The sequence below is a fragment of the Terrapene carolina genome, unplaced genomic scaffold (genome assembly GCF_002925995.2).
Source record: "Terrapene carolina triunguis isolate 2854851 unplaced genomic scaffold, T_m_triunguis-2.0 Scaffold96, whole genome shotgun sequence".
Taxonomy (NCBI): domain Eukaryota; kingdom Metazoa; phylum Chordata; order Testudines; family Emydidae; genus Terrapene; species Terrapene triunguis.
In genome coordinates, this window is record NW_020664447.1 from 33,591,231 (window position 1) to 33,609,408 (window position 18,178).

General features: G+C 45.6%; 1 protein-coding gene across 1 annotated transcript; it reads left to right on the top strand.

Annotated features, from left to right (window-relative positions):
• Positions 1-2,750: 2,750 nt before the first annotated feature.
• PLEK2 (pleckstrin 2) lies at positions 2,751-16,122 on the top strand. The gene is made up of 9 exons (XM_026651197.1): positions 2,751-2,798; positions 6,788-6,952; positions 7,967-8,148; positions 8,448-8,539; positions 8,900-9,087; positions 11,917-12,018; positions 13,306-13,389; positions 14,504-14,582; positions 15,995-16,122. The coding sequence occupies exons 1-9, from the start codon at positions 2,751-2,753 to the stop codon at positions 16,120-16,122; spliced, it is 1,068 nt and encodes a 355-aa protein (XP_026506982.1).
• Positions 16,123-18,178: the final 2,056 nt, after the last annotated feature.

An 18,178-nucleotide genomic window follows, 5' to 3' on the forward strand; every position in this document is an offset into this window, starting at 1 on the left:
GTGTGTTGTGTACATATTGTATGTGTACCCCTGAGACTGTTTTGTGTTGATTACATTTTATAAACTAGTTCACACATTTCATCAGCTAATCATATTTCAGAGAGAAATATTATAGACAGCCATCTGTTGTCCATCATGGGAAGATTTTGGTTCACCATCCAGCAGCTGTTAACAATAAAATATTCAGGGCTGCAGGTACTTTCTCACAGAAAATGTGGCCCACAGGTGTCTGCTCACTCCCCTTGGTACAAGCATGGGTGGTCTGTGTGCAGAAGAGAAAGGAACCAGCTCACTGTTTAGATCCTCAACAATTATCAGTTCTTGAGTAATTCTGAGATCACTGTCTGAGTAAGAGACACCCATGCAGGCTTCTACCTGTCTTCCCTAGCATGAAGTTGTTACCCACCAGTTTGCGAGCTGCATGCGGTAACAAGTTGAACAATGCTGGAATTCAGGCCTCAAGCCTTAATGCTCTACAGTGGAATATTAGACTCCAACTGCTGTTTATCTAAAGGGTGCATGTCTGGACTTTGTGTTAACTAACAATAATGAGATAACACATATTCTGTGCACTTACACCCACTGCTTTTCTTTATTCAGTGTCCTAATGAACCAGCTTTTGTGAGTGGCTTATAAATTATCTTTAAACGTTAATTCTGCACTAAAACTTAATGTTGGTGGGCCAGCTTAGGAAGGAATTGTATGCCATCTTGAAGTTTAGAAAGGTGATTACAACTATATTGTGTAAGACATTTAGAAACTTAAAAACACATCTCTCTTGCCTCATTATCTACTTTGGTGTTTTTTCAATTGCAGCCATCAGTTTTCTCCCCATTCCATGCTTTTAAATGTACGTGTTAGTCCAATATTTATTGCATTTGGTATCTCTTGATCAAAAATCAAACTTCACAATCAGCTGAGTTCAAGGGAGTTTGGTGCCCAACTTCCATTGAATTTCCACATAAGTTTCCTTTAGGCTTCTTTCAAAATTCCAGCCTATATATTTTGAACACTTATAGCAACTGATTTTTCTAACTTTGAATAACAAATATTACACTGGGGGGTGGGGGGAAAGAAAATCCATTACTTCCCATATACTCTCCCCAGTGGTCAGTGCAGGATTGTAAAATTCCTGATGCTTTGTCAGGTTCAAATACCTTTAAAATGTCTTTACCTTCCTTGCCAGATAGAGTAAAACAATGTTGTAAAGATAAAAGAATTACCTGCTTGTTCCTTTTCCTCAGTGTGTGTGAGCATGACAGTTGGATCTGTACAAATGTACAGCAGTTAGTGATTAAGATGTCCCAGCTTGTGACTCACACTTTGGATTGTTGTCTGGGACAGCAGCAGGAAAGCAGAGGCATTGCTGCTCCTTTGTTGTTTTTTATATTGTCAATGTACAAAGACTGATTTTAATTTCCTCAGTGCTCTAGAAAAAGGCCAGTATTTCTGTATAGGAAGGGATCGTACTTAAAAAAAACAGCTGTCCTCTCTGATTCAAATTCTGTTAGCTGATACTGGCTTGTTTGATCAAAGCCTAAATAAGTGGATGTATCATGGCCAAGATTTTTCAAAATTAGTGCTGAAAGTTAGTCTAGACGCAATAAATCGACCCCCAAGCACTCTCCCATCGACTCCTGTACTCCAGCACCACGAGAGGCGCAGGCAGAGTCCACGGGGGAGTGGCAGCAGTCGACTCACCACTGTGAAGACACCACGGTAAGTTGATCTAAGTACATCGACTTCAGCTATGTTATTCACATAGCTGAAGTTGCGTAACTTAGATCGATCTCCCCCCCCAGTGTAGACCAGGGCTATGTCTATATTCAGGCACCCAAATATAGGACCTAAATTTCAGAAGTGATGAGCACCTTGAAGCTTCATTAGATGTCATGCTTTTTGGGCAGGGGTGGGGGGGCTCATTCACAGCATTTCTAACTATCAGGTAATTAATTTAATTGCCTAAAATTAGATTTAGAAGGCTAACTTTAGGCAGACACTTTGGATAATTTTGGCCCACATCTTTAGAGGACACTCTAAGCCCAAAATATGGGTTTTATGTTTAAAAAAACACAACTCTTATAAAGCCCAACATAAATTATTTCAAGACCTTTACAATAATTCATGGGCAAGAATATCTTGTCCTTTAAGGTGTCCAGCAGTTCAGTATCCCTACAATTATTTGCAGTGTTGATCCCAGGATATGAGAGAGACAAGGTGCGTGAGGTAATATCTTTTATTGAAGTCAGTCAAGTAAAAGATATTACCTTCCTCATCTTGTCTCTCTCGTATCCCTGTACCTATTTGTGAGGAGAAACTTCATATCACATACTGAACTCTCTGGAATCTTGATGGACTGAATAATAGAGCTTCTACTCCTCCCCTCCCCCACTTTCCACCTACAGAATACCTGTCTCTTCCCTGATTCATATAATTTTGCAGCTGCTTGTCCTGAGTCACCCGATGGGTGTTTTTCTACCATACTAAGTTCTATGGAATCAGCACTGCAATCCTGTTGAACTTTCACTGCTCTGCATTTCCCTGAGGGCAGGTGCTGTGCCAGCTCAATGTTTAACTACTGTCTCACAAGCAGGATAAGGGAAGGGAAAGGCTGGGCAGGAAAGAGACGTCACAGAGGAGGAAGGTCCTGGAGAAATCAGTCCTCTTTAAAAACCTTGCGCAGAGGGACAGTTGGCAACTGCTTAAACACTTTGCAGCACACACTCAACCTTCTTTACTTGGCAGCCAGGATGCAGGATGTGAGTGGAATATTGAAGGAGGGATTCCTCGTTAAAAGGGTAAGAGCTCAGTCAAGACAGGAATTGGATTTCTTTTGAAACTGACATATTTAGACTGACTTAACTCTTATAACTGACTGTTGCGTCTGAAGTGCGGGTCTGCTGGAGCCAGGCAAGTATTTGAAAGTAGTTATGGGTTCTACTGGTAGTCTCTATTCTTCAAAGAGAATGTCTCTCAAATGTGTAAAATCTTTCGAATTGGTAGATGCATTTTAAATGCAACCACAAAACTTCTGTCTAAGGTGCATGTATTTATAGAGTTAACCTCCCTGGTTCTGGTTCCCTGCACCAAGGTTTTCATAGTGGGTGGAAGAGCCATTGGTTATCAAAAAAACAACAACATTATACACTCACCAGAACATTCCTCAGCAAATTGCAGGTAGAGGAACCTAGCAGAAGCCTGGTGGTAGCAAAGGGATGGAGGTGGGGGTTAGGGTGAGGAGTGAAGCTTTCAATCTCTACTCTTGGAAGCGGCTTAGAGCCTCTTGGGGGCTAACTAGATTGGCATTTTGCGTTCCACAGCCTGTGCAAGGGGAAATTCAGAAAGAAAGAGAAAGTATCCGCTTTATGGAAGATCAGAACATGAGCATGAATGCAGGCACATTATGAAACAGGACACACTCTCACAGCTGCACGTAAGATGCTTTCAGCTAAAACCACGGAGACAGCAACCAAAAGAAGATCTGTGTTGCAGGTCTTCCCACCCCCTTGCAGGGCTGGATCACAACCAGTAGTGGAAAGGGGAACTTATTTCTGGGCAGCAGCAGCAAAAGCTTGTTATTATGGGTCTGTCTTAATTGTTAATAATCGTCTTTATTTTAATACAGAAAGGGCAATGCCGATCAGGGGTTTGTGAGGCTTAAGCCACCTTGGGAAATGCTTCTGTGCGCTATACAGCAGCATCACTGGTGCTAATGTGAAGGGTGTGTCCCAAGCAGGGCTCCCAAGGCAGCTCAGGTAGTAAGAGCTCCCCACTGTCTGCCAGCCATTCTCAGCCAGGGAAGATGGTGACCTCTGCTCCTCACTGAGAACACCCAGGAGCAGAGCTTTTGCTGCTTTTTTCCCCTCCCTTTCTGTTGGAAAATTTTAAATTAAATATTTCATTTAGGTGGGTTTGGCCTGAACTGGAATATTTTGGATTGTAAAATGGCCCCAGAACCTTTTGTTTTGAGTCATTTCAACAGAAAAATGAATTTCCTGAGTATGGTGCATTGCCTCATAGGAGTTGTAGTTCAGGCCCCCGTTCTCTCCTATGAGCTGGGGTCCCTGGCCAGTCTACCCCTCTCGTCATGCAGTGAAGTCTTCCCTCTGAGCAGTATGGAGTTTCATGGCAGCGACGTGACTACTGGTGCATGATAGGGTTTGTCCAGCCAGGGAGCCTTGCCCAGAGGGGAGAATGGGGGGTATCAGGTGAACTGAACAACAACTCCCATGAGTCAATGTGCCATCATAGGGAAATATAGTTGAAAGTTGAACTGGTCAGTTCAAGAAACTGAAGCTAAACACTTTGATTTTGGGAATGTTGAAATGTTTTGTTTCAATTGAAAAGGCTGAAGTGAAATGTTTTGTTTCCTAATCACTTTTTTTTTAACTTTTCATTCTGCAAAAAAACTTGATATTTCACCCTTTTGTCCAATGTGGGACAAAAACATTGAAATAGCAGAATTTCCTGTTGAATGGAAATTCCAATTTTCACTCAGCTCTACCCAGGAGGCATAAATGCACCAGAGCAGCTGTGAGGCTGCCCTGGGTGCAGTGCTTAATTTGTGCCGGGGCTTGCCAGGGCTGAGCCCAGCACCTCTAGGCTTGGCAGTTCATAGCCTGGCAGCTCTGGGCTTGCTGCATCAGTTATGAATGTAAAAAAATTACTTGAGCCCTGGCACCTCTTTCATTGCAAATTAAGCACTGCCTGGATGGGTGCAGCAGTCATTTTGGTCTTCACAGGGGAGGGAGTGGATGGAGAACCTCTTGGTCCAACTGTAGCGGTGGAGGTGAGGTGGGCAGGAAGATCTAAGGGCACCAGCTGGAGAGGTGGTGGGAAGGGGTGAAAAGGAGGAAGGAATATAGAGTAGGAGAGAGAGGAAGGGAGAAAAGAGATTGAGGGACTGAGTGAGAGAAATGGCGTGGAAAAAAAAAAAGAGGTAGAGATTCATTAAAGTGAAGAGAGGAAAACCAGAGTGAAGGACTACGAATAAACACAAGACAAGGCCATGTAAGAGACGGGGGAAAATACATGAAGGAGAGAGACTGACTCACTAAAGGGAGAAAGAAGAAAACAGCTAAAAAACAGACAATGTTAATTGGAAGAAAAGTAGCTGAGGGAATCCACAGGCACTGGAAAAAGACAGAGAAGGAAAGAAAAAATGGAGTGAAGGAAGAGAGGGAACAAAACCAAAGGCTGATCCAGCCAGTTAACTTTTGTTTAGCATGGACAAGATGTCTTCAGACTTAGTCAGGTTTGAGAGAACCACATTACACCAGTTTTCATAGAAATCGTTAATGTTCCCTCCCAATCCCAAACACATTAATGATTCCTGCAGTGACTGGACCTTGCACGTTCCCCAGTCTCTGCCTTACCCACCTTTTTTAACATGGTGAAGACTCCACTACCTTGGTGCCTCACTCACTAACTGTAAAGCTTCATCTCTTGTGAAATATGTAAAGTCAGCTCCACTGCACCATAAAGCCAGAACTGCCACCACAAGACAGGACCGGGCATGTCTGTGCCACTCCCCTGGGCAAGCTCTCCTTTAAAACCAGCCTTAGAGCTCCAATTATTCACACTCCTGGATCACAGAGGTTTTCGTTTGTATCCCAGCACTATAGCACAAGAGGCATTTGGCAGTTTAGCAGCCTTCACTTGGTTGGGATGAAAGGAACACACAGGAAACGGCAGCATAGTGAGCAGTTTAGTCACAGGAGATGGGCAGCAGCACCAATGGGCAGCAGTCACTGATATGACTAAGCACCAATTTGCATTAGGGGAATGTAAGAAAAAACCCAGCTGTTCAGTCAAGAGTTTTCAAGGTTTCCTGGAACCATGGAACCTACCAACGTGCAAAACTGATAAAGAATTAAACTGAAATGTACTCATCAAACAATAGCCACGCTACTGCTGCCAGCGGGCTGGATCCTTGGAGGTGCTGAGCACTCTGAACTCCCAGTGACTCCAACTCAGAGTTACAATACAGTAAATCCTGCTCAAAACCCAGCTCCCTGTTCCCAATGTTGCAGACTGGTCGTTCCTCTGAGTCACTCATCTGCTTCGAGCTTTTGCCAGAAATATTCTCGCCATCAGAGATGAGGCCCATGTTTGGGAAAGAGCAAAAATTGCATCTTCTTTGTTCAATGATTTTATAAAGACAGAGGAGACATATTGACAGAGGAAACTTGAAGCTCAACTTGTGAGTTTCTGGTGGTGGTAAATTGATAAATTTGCAGTTGCCTTCCTCTTGGTGGGAGAAAGAGCTGCACACAAGGCAAACAATGAATCTGACAAAAAGGGGGCAGGGGGAAAGCCCTCTTGATTTCAGATCACTTTGGGATTTATATTTTTAGTCCATGGGAAACTACCCAGCTGCCACTAGCAGTCCTTTCCAGATTTGTCTTTTAATCGAAACAATCTAACTCATAAGAAATATGACCTTGAACATTCTCAAAAGATATCAGCAAGAGTCAGTTTAGAAAACAAAGTTCCCAGCATGCATCAAGCTCTCCTTAGCATGACTTTGGTTAAATAATTTGGGGCATTTATCAAAATTCCAGGGTAATGGTCCACAAGGAAGTCCATTGCAGTCTCTCTCCAGATTTGTTGGTTGTATTATCACAACATACATAACAACCATTCCAATGAGACTCCTAAAAATATGTCTGCATATAAGGATAATAAGAGTGTTACCATGTCTCTATGCAAAAGAAAGGTAGGTGTAAAGAGAAATACTCCTCTAAACTTGTCTTTAAAGTAACCAAGGACATTTCTTTTGGTATAGGGACATATTGTCCATAACTGGAAAGCAAGATGGTTTGTTCTGCTGCAGGACAAGCTGCTGTATTATAAACTTGATGGAGGCAGGAAGGAGCCTTCTCCTAAGGGCAGGATCATTTTGGATGGTTGCACTATCACTTGCCCGTGCCTGGAGTATGAGAACAGACCGGTATGTCTTGAAACATCACATCACCATTCTTTTCTTTGCAATGACTTTTTTATTCTCTGGTTTCTCCCCTTCATTCCCTTGACTTCCTCAATCTCTTGCTCTATTGCCCCTGCGTGCCTCTCAAGAATTGGGACCAGTTGATGCTGATCAGCTTTTCAGCAGAGAAGGCCAGGTCAAGGTGTTACTACTGGATTTCCTTATCCTGTCTCTGAGGATTTCCACTCTGGTTGTTTTTCTCTGAACACTCCAGCTCAGAGGTGCAATCATATACCAAAAAAAAAAAAAAAAAGTCTGTGGAGGGGAGAGTTGGATATGGATGAAAATGCATCAGCCCTGCAGTCACACCGAGAAGGACATGAACAGCATAGTAACTGGGGAGGGTGAGAAAGAGGAAGGAATATGTTTCCCTCAACTTCCCCAATGGTTGAACCTATGCTCTAGCTTTATTCTTTGCCTTCTCTGAACTGTGCATCTGGGCTAGCAGCCAACCCAGTATGCCTCTTCCTTTTATTTATTTTCTAATGAGAATTTGCTGCTGTTGAAAGTTTCTGGAGCATGAAGTCCTCTCTGTGTCTAGCCACAAGTGAGCAGCAGCAATGCAACCTTCCCCTGACTGGTACAAATCCGTGTAAATATATATTGCTGAGTCTGTATTTCAGTACATCTGTTAGAATGAGTATAGCAATGTCATTCAGATGTTACCAATGTAGGGCAGATTTGAACCATGAACGTAGATGTGAAAACTCCATTTCCCAGTTGTAGATACCTGTGTTATCTGGATAATCTCTGGCCAATCCACTTTCTTGAGTACACTGGGCTCTGGGCATACAGCTATTACTTGGAGCTAATTGACCCCGAGACTTGAGCTGTGACCTGTGTCCTTATAGCAATGAACTGATCAGGATTCCCTGCAGTGGTTGATGGGGCTTCTATTGCATGAGGCAGGGCATCAGGGGAACATTCCATGTGTGTTAGATAAATGCTCTTATTGGTTTTGTACTTTTCTGCCCATAGCTGGTCATTAAGCTGAAGACAAAAACCAACACAGAATATTTCCTTGAATCTTGCTCCAGAGAAGAGCGGGACTCTTGGGCTTTGGACATTACTGGAGCCATTCATGCTGGCCACCCAGTGCAGATTCAGCAGCTTCACAGACTGAAAAATTCCTTCAAACTTCCCTCAAACATCAGCCTCAAGTAAGTGTAAACATTTCCCACCCATTCCTAGGATACTTTGAAATGAAAGGTATTCAATGACCCATCTAGTCTATTGCTCTGTATTATGGGACCTCAGGTGGGACGATTAGTCCATTTCCCCTACACACTGTTTAGAAGGAAATTTCAGTAGGTGTCTAGTCCGTTGCCCTGCATTGGGGCAGAACTCATTTCCTTATCCTTGAAACAGCTCTGATCAATTGTGGCTTTAGGTCATATAACAGTCCCTGCTTGTATTCCCGTCCATCCATGTCACACTGCTCTCTTTTGCTCTTTTACAGCCACATAGTGGACAAAATGCATGATAACAGTAATGGAATTAAACTGATCCCCAACATGGAACAAGGCAACACATACAAAGAAAGCTTTACAGGTACATAAGCTCTGGACAACCAGCCTCCCAATGCCTGACTGTGCTGCAGAGAAAACGGAGCCACTGTGGAGTTTTTATACACGAACAAGAAGAGATTATGGCAAACAGAATGTACTGGCCCATCTATGCCCTGCCTCAAAAAGTTCCTCAATTATAAATTTATCCCCCTCTCTTTAGAAATATAGAAGCAAATGTAGAACCCAGCGCCTTTGGTGAATCCTGCCTATGCTTGACATTGATATCTTTGCCATCATGATAAAGCCAGGATGGGCCAGCTGGCAGGAATTGTCTGTCTGTGTGTCTCTGTGATGAGCAAGCATGTTGTGTCTCTCTGTCTGAGAGGTGCCTTTCTCTTTGTAGGTTCTGCACTGGTGGACTGGCTGATCTCCAGTAATTTTGTTGCCTCTCGATTTGAGGCTGTGACATTGGCCTCCATGCTGATGGAAGAAAACTTCACCAAGCCTGTTGGAGCCCGGAGCACTGAAGCCATGCGCAATGGTGATCTGGCTGAGCAGTTCCTAGATGACTCCACAGCACTGTACACGTTTGTAAGTAATGTGGCTTCTAGCAGTAGGATCTCCCTATCCCTCCTGACTCAGATTCGCTTTTGGCTGGTGTGACGGGGTCAAGACTCACCACCGCTGGCGACTCCCGCTGGTTGTTCCAAGAATTAGCTCTGTCCAGTCATGGAGCACCCTCTGCGCGTGGTGTCTTGCCCATTGTCTGCTCTGCTGCCTTGGGACCCGGGTTGCTCCCCGCTCGGCGGCATCCTCTTCAGGACACTGCCCTCTGGCAGTGCCCACTACTCCAGTCTCACCCCCTTCCGCAGGGGGGTTAACAGCAGTCTTTGGGACTCGCACCTGCCTCAGTGGCCAACCACAACCCAAAGTCTAGCCCCTTAGCTCAGGGGCAAGTTGCAGTCTGTATTGGCCACAGTCCTCTGTGGCCAGGTGCAGTATAAGGGGGGAACAGGGCGACCCAGGCCCACCCGCTACTCTGGGTCCTGACCCAGGGACCCTCTAGCGGCAGCCTCTTTCTGCCCTCCTTCGTTCCCCTCTTGTCCGCCTTTCTTCACTGGGCCACTTCCCCTTTGACCCTATGCACCTCCTCGGCCCTTTGTAGCAGGGTCCGCAGCCTGGCAGGTAATGGGGCTGGAGTGCTCTCCTGTTCCCCTGAGCCTGCCCAGCACTGCTCCATCTGAGGTGCTAGCTCCTTACCTCAGGAGCCGGTCCTTCTCCCTCGCTAGTCAGGGAGAGACTCCCTTCTCCTCTGCTAGGCAGCCTTTATATAGGGCCTTGCCCGGCCCTGATTAGCTGCCTCTTCCTTCCCCTGATTGGCCCTCCACAGGCCTTCGTTGACTGGCTGCCAGTCTGCGCAGTCTCAAAGGCCTGTTCCAGCCCTTTTCTCAGGGGGTGGGGCAGTTGCCCCACCACAGCTGGTAAAGAGGTTGTGAGGGTGAAGGGGACACACTGTATGTACCAAATGGCAAAATATATATAAAAGGTGAAAAAAATATGAAGGACAAATTAAAAATGAGAAGCTTTGGGCTTTTTAATACTTTCCAAGGCTTTTTCTTCCCTCAGAGGTGAATGGCTAAATTTTGGTTATGGAGGCACCTACAAATAGGGGAGTTACGCATCTAACTGGGTATAGCTGTAGTCCCTAGCGCTAACTCTGTTTGCATTAGTGGTGGCCAGGCTGAGGCTCTGCTAAAAATCAGGGCTATTGTAAGTGTGTGTGTGTTGTTTTGTGGTTATTCATTTGTCCATTGTACTCTTACAACTGAGGAGATGTGCAATAGGCATATGGAATTGGATATATATCTGTAACCCTTCTGCCCATCTAGTTGGCAGCAACAAGGGCCGGGTTCTGTATCTAGGGGTTCCGTTTCAATAACACAATGCAAAACTGGCTCGAGCCCCCACCCAGTGACCTGGGACAATTACATACCACCCCCCTGGGTACCTCTAAGAGGCAATACTTCCCCTCTCGCAAGCACGGAGTCTGAGTGTAGCAGAAAATGTTTAATAACATGAGGTAAACGACATCAGCATAAAATTGGAAAAACACCACAAATAGGATTCATAACACAAACCATGAGCAAAACCCACCCCAGCAAATTGGGCTGTGTCCTTTCCCTTTGGTTCTTGAATCCAGCAACCCAAAAATCACCCAGAGTCCCCAAAGTCCAACACCCCCAAAGTCTCTTGGGTCCAGCAACCACCCAAAGTCCCAAAAGTCCAACAACCCCCAAAGTCTCTGTCCCTGGTCAGTGCAGCCCCAGAGTAAAAGGGGGGGGCACGCAGGGTGTTAAGGGGCACCTTACGTGATCCGAGGCTGGCCAGCCATCTGTTTCTCCGTGGGGGTTCCGCCGCAGCCTTTACCACGAGCCAGTCCACTTTCCGGCCATCCCACGAACTGCTCCGCTCTACAAGCTGCTCCGCTCCACTCCGCTCCGCTCACCGACCTGTGAGCCGTTCCAGCCGTCCCCGCAAACAGCTCCGCTCGCGGTTCCTTAGGCCACTCCAACCGGCCCCGCAAGGCTCCACGCCGCTCACTGCTCCTCCAGTCGTCCCCACAAATTGCTCCGCCAGCTGCTGAGCAATATAGCTTCAGGCTCCCCCACTAGTTAGCACAGCACTCAGTGATCTCAGGTCTTAATAACATCTGCTCTTTTGTGATTTCAGCTCTTAGCGATTTCAGCTCATAGTATAGTAGGGGAGCCCCAGTGCTGGTGCACCATTGGCCCAAAGTGAATTCAGCTCAGCAGCCTGTAACTAGACTCCTAAGAGAATCAAAGTTTAGCTCTGACATTCAACAGTGGAGAGAGGAGGCGGTGCAATTGGTGTTTCAAACCCTCAGAGGGGGCCCATACCATCAGGTACAAATACCTGTCCCCATCCTCTCTCAATTCACAGGGTTTTGTAACCCATGCCCCTTGTCAAGCAAGTGCTACTTAGGTAATGGTGAAGGACTCACTCAGTCCTTCTGTCATACAACAGTTCCACTGGCCTTGATTCACAGAATCAGGGTAACAAAACTTTATTCTTCCTGCCCCAATAATAGAGAAACTGGGGATCCCACACCAGCCAAAGTAACCACTTTCAGTTGCTGTGTTTCATGCCAGGCGAGTGGGTGTGCCTATGCAAACAAGATCAGCCCCTGGAGTTCTTTTCCACACTCGCCATAATTCACCACCAGATGTCAGGGTAGAGCTCATCCTGACTCTGCTTACATATCTTTGGGAAAAAATAATGTGTTAATGACAGGTCTGTGGAAGACTGCGAGGTCAGTACAAAGCTATTCTGTATATTGTTTAATTAGTGTTCATCAGATTAACCAAAACTTTTCCAGTTACAATTTTTTTCCATTTGCAGGCTGAAAGCTATAAGAGGAAACTCAGCTCCCGGGAAGAACTGCACCTCCATATCCTTGAATTAAGTGGAACAATTGTAAAACAAGGATATTTAGTAAAACAGGTAAATATGACACTTGAACATCACATCTCATTAAGAATTGAGAAAACCGACTCTAGTTGTTCTCTGGGCTGCATGGAGGGTAAAGCTGAATGCCGAGAGCAAGGCTGGATAATTACATTCACTTTCAGGGAGGCACTATTCTTCCTCATTACCTGTCCTAACCTGTCATATGGCCAACAGAATTAGCTTTCATGTTACCAATACTGCAGAGTAAACAGCAAAGTTGGAAATGAGAAGAGAGTCTATTTGTTGATATAAATAAGTGAGTGGTGGAACTCACTGCTGAGGGATGTTACTGAGGATTATAAAATAATTTCCAGAAGAGCACAGGGGTCCTGCCCAAAATCCAGATTCTATCCTGAGTAACTACATTCACTTTCAAGGGGCTGCACTATTCCTCATTACCTACCCTAACTTGTCATGTTGTGTCCCCTCACTGAGATACTTCACTCAGTCTGTATGCAGCTAACTCATGTATGTGTAGAACCTACTCGTGCAAGCAGTTATTCATGTCCATATAGTTGCTCCCATTGACTTCAAATATAAGTAATTATGTGTGAATGAATAACTGCTTGCAAGCTCATGCCCTTAGTTTGTAAAACATAGTTTATGATACTTGCTAGAACAAGCTTGCTGTTAATCCTCAGGTTTGATAGCATAAACTGATCACCCATTGGGTTGGGTGAAGGGAATCTCACTACATGTGTTGCTGTTAAATGTCTTTCTGGAGTTGTATGTGAAGCATTGGCCAGTGTGGGTGATGGGGTACTAGATGCACCTTCCTTTCTCCAGGGTTGAAGTGTTTTCACTGACACTGTGAAAGAGGGGGTGAAGCAATCCAAAAGGGCCTGGAATCCCATGAATTATCAGAGCACTCAGAGTGAATAGCTTTGTTTTGAAGGCTCCAAGATAAGGGACAGGAGTCAAGTAATTTCACCTAGATTCTTCCCTTCTTTTCCTTTACAATTATTCTGTAGTAATGTCTACCCTGACAGAAAAAGAAATCTGGGCATATCCCTATAGGTGTAAAATTGCTAAATACAGGTGGATGTGTGCAGCATGCACTGCCCCGGGGAAGGAAGTTCATATTGTGGTTCAGCAGAGAGGCAAGATTTCAGGGAAGACCTCTATCCTAGGCCTGTTACCACCATTGTCTTTGACTGTACTTGAAAGCCAAAGCTTAGGGTCTTCATGGGAAGTTTCATAGTTACACGGGGAGGTGCCTCCAATACAGGGCAACCACAATGACAATGAGAGGGTTAATTGTTCATCTCTCTTGCTTCTCAGGGACACAAGAGGAAAAACTGGAAGGTGAGACGTTTTGTTCTGAGGGCTGATCCTGCTTTCCTGCACTACTACGACCCGACAAAGGTGAGTGAGCAATGAGCTGCTGATCTCAGACACCTGATCTATGTATATGTCTCCTACAAACCTGTAATAGTAATACAGTCAACCACATAGGAAATTGGGCTCTAGGACTGCCCTCTCCACTTCCTCTCCAGGGCCATGTGCCCCCTGAATTCCTCCACTCATTCCCCTTGGGACTTCTCGGGAATTTCCCGGGGGCCACATCCCTTGTGATTTTTTTTTTACTCCTCCCACATTCTCCCTCATGCCTTAGCTCTTTGGGGATTCCTCTGTCTGTCCCCAGAGCCATCTCCCCTCTGGGATTCCTCTCTCACACTCCCCGCTCTGGGGCTATGTCTCGTCTGGGATTCTTCTTGCTCCTGGGGCTGTGTCCTCTCTGGGCTGACTCTTTCCCATCCTGAAGCTACATCACCTCTGTGATTTTTCTGCTCTCTTGTCCTCCTTATTGTAACCTTGAACGAGGCCTGATCACAGAGTGCTAATGGGAATTTCTGCTACTCAGTTCTAGTATAATTCAGTATAATGAATAGCAGAGCTTATGTATATGGATAAACAATGCTACCACTGAGTTTACGATGCAGTGAAGCCCAGTACAATACAAAATAGCATGTGGCTAGAAATGTTTTAGTGACATTTAAATAGACCAAACAATGAACTTTTCGCCAAAAGTGCTATAAACCCAAACTTTTGGCACAGTCCTGGGATAACACAAGAGAGCCTGAAAGCAAAACTGATCAATTCTCACTGTCCTGGCTGAGTGAAGAGTATAAAATGAACAAATAGCATCAACAGGGGAAAGTTTAATGGATTTTTAAAAGTTGTCGGATGTTGTTGGTAAAACAGAGAATAGGTTTTAAACATGATTGTTATCCTAGCTCTGTCCCTTTAAATAACTAACCTCCCACAACTGTATTAAGGAGAACAGCGCTGGCTGAGAAAATGATGCAACTGAATCAATGTGCTGGGAGGGCTCTCCCGAAACATGGACGCACTTGTTTTAGATCCAAAATGTTCAGTGTGGTCTCGTGTCTTCACCACTATCAAGTATGTCTGCCTCAGGGAAGGGTTCTAATTCTTACCTCTTCCAACTGGGCCCCATTTTACTTTCTCCCTACAGGAAGAAAACAGACCAGTTGGTGGGTTTTCTCTCCGTGGCTGCCTTGTCTCAGCTCTGGAGGATAATGGAGTCCCAACTGGTAAGCATGAACCTTTAGGCTGCCTGCTTTGGTTACTGAGGGCTGGTCTACTCCCAGATTTGCACTGAAATAATTGAATCAGTTTAATTCACGACTTTTGTTATTGTGGTGCAAATCTGTCCTGAGCCTCCTGTGGGAAATGGGAAAAGGGGTAGGGGACTGAAGATGATATACCTGTCCCAATACCATTGAGCTGGGTCAGGGGGACTGTTTAGATCTACTTTTGGATACACCAAGAGTTGCCTCTTTCCCCTTTTGCTTTTTGCTTGGGCTTGTCAGTCCGGTCTCCACATGAATCATGGGAAGAGAATAGGGCATTGGCTGATACTTCGGAGAGTTAATAGTAAAGGGGGCAATTCCTTTTTGCTGGGATAAGGTTAAGCTCTTTATTCAGAGGCATCCCTTGTCCCACATCCCCTCTTTTCCATGCTCCCTACTGGCACCATCTTTTTTCCTCCGTACCTGCCATGGTCCAAATGTAGTGGACACTAAATATAACAGTGGAAAAAGCTGTAATTGAAGGGTGAATTTGTTTAGCTTAAACAACATTGTCTGGAATCTCAGCTTTGTGATTCAATGTTCCTGCTGTCAAAATAATTTATAGTATGAAAGCAAATGAGCACAAGATTAGTGTGGGACAGCAAATGTGGGTCTCAAATGGGAAAACCCTTCCTGGTGAGAGAGACTTGAGAGGTTGCTTCCCTCCCTTCTTTCCCTGTCCTGAATAATAAGTAAGACTAAGTTTTAGTCATGGATATTTTTAGTAAAAGTCATGAACAGGTCACGGGCAATAAACAAAAATTTACGACCCGTGACCTGTCCAAGATCTTTACTATAAATACCCCTGACTAAAACTTAGGTGGGGGTCCCCCCGGGCCAGCCGCTGCTGTGGGGGGCCCCCTGGGGTCAGCCACATCAGCCACACCACTTCCGCAACCTCAGTGACAAACATGCAGCCTTAATAATAAGTGACGCAGTGAGACAGCGCCTTTAAAAGAAAACCGTGAGGGTGAGAATGGTGAATATAACCCCATGTAAAGGAAGCTTGATGATGGGCAAGAGCAGATAGGAGATTAAATCTAATTTATTGTAGGGATTTCTAAGGAACCCATCACCATAGTATCTAACACCAATAATAATAATATTCACTATTTAGATAGTGCTTTATGTGTTCACAGTGTGTAACATTACCTGGTTATTCCACAAAACATCCCTGTGAGGTAGATTTGTATTATTATTCCCAAGAGAAACTGAGGCACGGAAGAATTAAAGGACTTGTCCAGAATCACACAGTAAGATCTACTAGTACCTTTAGTTATGCTAAACTCAAATTCCACCCTCAATGAGACATACACCTGCCACAAACCAATTCTCTACATGCACCACTAACTTGTTGCACTCTTCCTCTGCAGGGGTGAAGGGGAATGTGCAGGGCAACCTCTTCAAAATCATCACTAAAAATGATGTTCATTACTACATCCAGGCCAGCTCCAAGGCAGAGCGAGCACAGTGGATTGAGGCCATCAAGCGGCTGACATGAGCAAGATATGGACTCTGTACCCAAATAGGGATCAGGGTGAATAATTGATATTCATGAGTAAGCTTGCTGCTGTCTTTGCTGGGAGTATTGACTCTGGGATAGCTGATCATGAGATGGAAGAGCAAATCTTTTCATCCAGGTGTCCAATCTACCTCTGGCAGATCCATATTGTGCTTCACCCTAAAGCAGAAAAGCCTTACTGATCCCCCTTTGCTATGAGACTCGTACATTCCAGTAGCCCATGTCTACTGCAGTCACAGTGACTGAATCAAGGACCGTGGGTTGGGCCAGAACCAGCACAAGCACGGGTTTCTGAGGCCACCTCCCTTGACATAACACCACAGAGTCTTTTGCTTAATTGCACTCTGATTGCCTCAGGGAATACCACACTGGAAAAAAACTGCGATCTGTTCATCCACCTACTCCAGGATCCAGCCTCCTGCTGTGCTGGAAAAACTCATGGTGCTGTAGGAACATAGGATTTGTCATACCTGATCATACCCATGGCCCATCTACTCCAGTATCTGATCTCTGACAGTGGCCAATGCTGTAAATATCAGAAGAAGAAGAGAACCCCACAATCCACCTAGGCAGCTGTGTAACAATGCATTGTAAGGGGGAGCTTTTCTCCCTGAACCCAGCTGGAGATCAGTTTGAGTTGCACCAAAGGACTGATAACTAATCATTTAATCCTAGTTACTGTTGTTTCTACTTCAAACCAATAAATGTTGCACTTTTCTAGTAAACTTGACCCTTAATCATATTAAATCTAGTAATGGGGTATTTGAAACAGCTTTACCCTTTTCACATGATCTTTCCCAGAGGTCAGACCAAGAGGTGGGGAAATAATGGTACTTCACCCAAGGAACAAATACATTTTTTACCCAAATTTCACCCACAATCCCAAACATCTGTGCCAGAATAGCATTGTTATGGAATAATTTCCCCAACATAATTCACAAAACCCTTCACATGGAAAGACTCACTTAAAGTAGAAAGGCTGGCTTGTTGACTTACAGGGAGGTTTTCAAAGGCACGAATAGAAAATAGGCTCTTAAGTCCCATTGACAAGTGCCCAACAGCCATTTTGTGCCTTCTGAACATTTCCCTCTCAGGGCATACCAGCACCAGGGGTGAAAGTAGAAACAGGGACTTACCGGTATGGGGCTGGGTTGGGGCCGGCTCTGGCCCCCGGAAGGGATGGGGCAGAAGGGGCGGGGATGGGGGAGGGTCAGAGCCAGCCCCAGCCCCAGCCCGCCCTGTACCGGTAAGTGCCCGCCCCCACCCCCGCTGGGGTAGCAGCAGCAGCCGGGGGCTCCGGCAGCAGTTTAAAGGGCCCAGGGCTCGGCAGCTGCTACCTCCCGGGCCCTTTAAACTGCTGCTGGAGCCCCTGGCTGCTGCTGCTACTCCAGGGCTCCAGCAGCAGGGATTGGGGGCTATTTAAAGGGCCTGGGGCTCCCCTGCTTCTACCGCCCCAGCCCTTTAAATAGCCCCCGGAGCCCTGGGATAGCGGCGGCGGGGCTCCAGTGGCTATTTAAAGGGCCCTGGGCAGTAGAGGCAGCGGGAGCCTCGGCCCTTTAAATAACCCCCGGAGCCCTACAGCCACTGCCCCAGGGCTCCAGCAGTGGGGCTCTGGCGGCAATTTAAAGGGCCTGGGGCTCCAGCCGATGCTAGGAGCCCCAGGTCCTTTAAATTGCCACCTGGGGAAGCCGGATCGCCCCAGTATGGTGCACCGGCTCTTGCCGTTACGCCGTACCGGGGCGTACCGGCTTACTTTCACCTCTGACCAGCACCTCATTTTCCCTACGGGGACCACCCCATCACCTAGGTGCTGAGAACCCCTGATTTAGGAGCATGCTTAATACTGAAAGCATATTTTCAAAGAACATAGACTGCCCACATTATTTTAGAAAATTCTCCTTGTTTTCTGAACACCCATAGCTGGCAGCCATATTTTCTGCAGTGCCCAAAAGAAGCCCTTTGAAAATACTGTAGTACATGCCTTCCACTAACTCTCACAGGAAGTTTGATGGCAGAGCCAGAAATGGAGCCCATG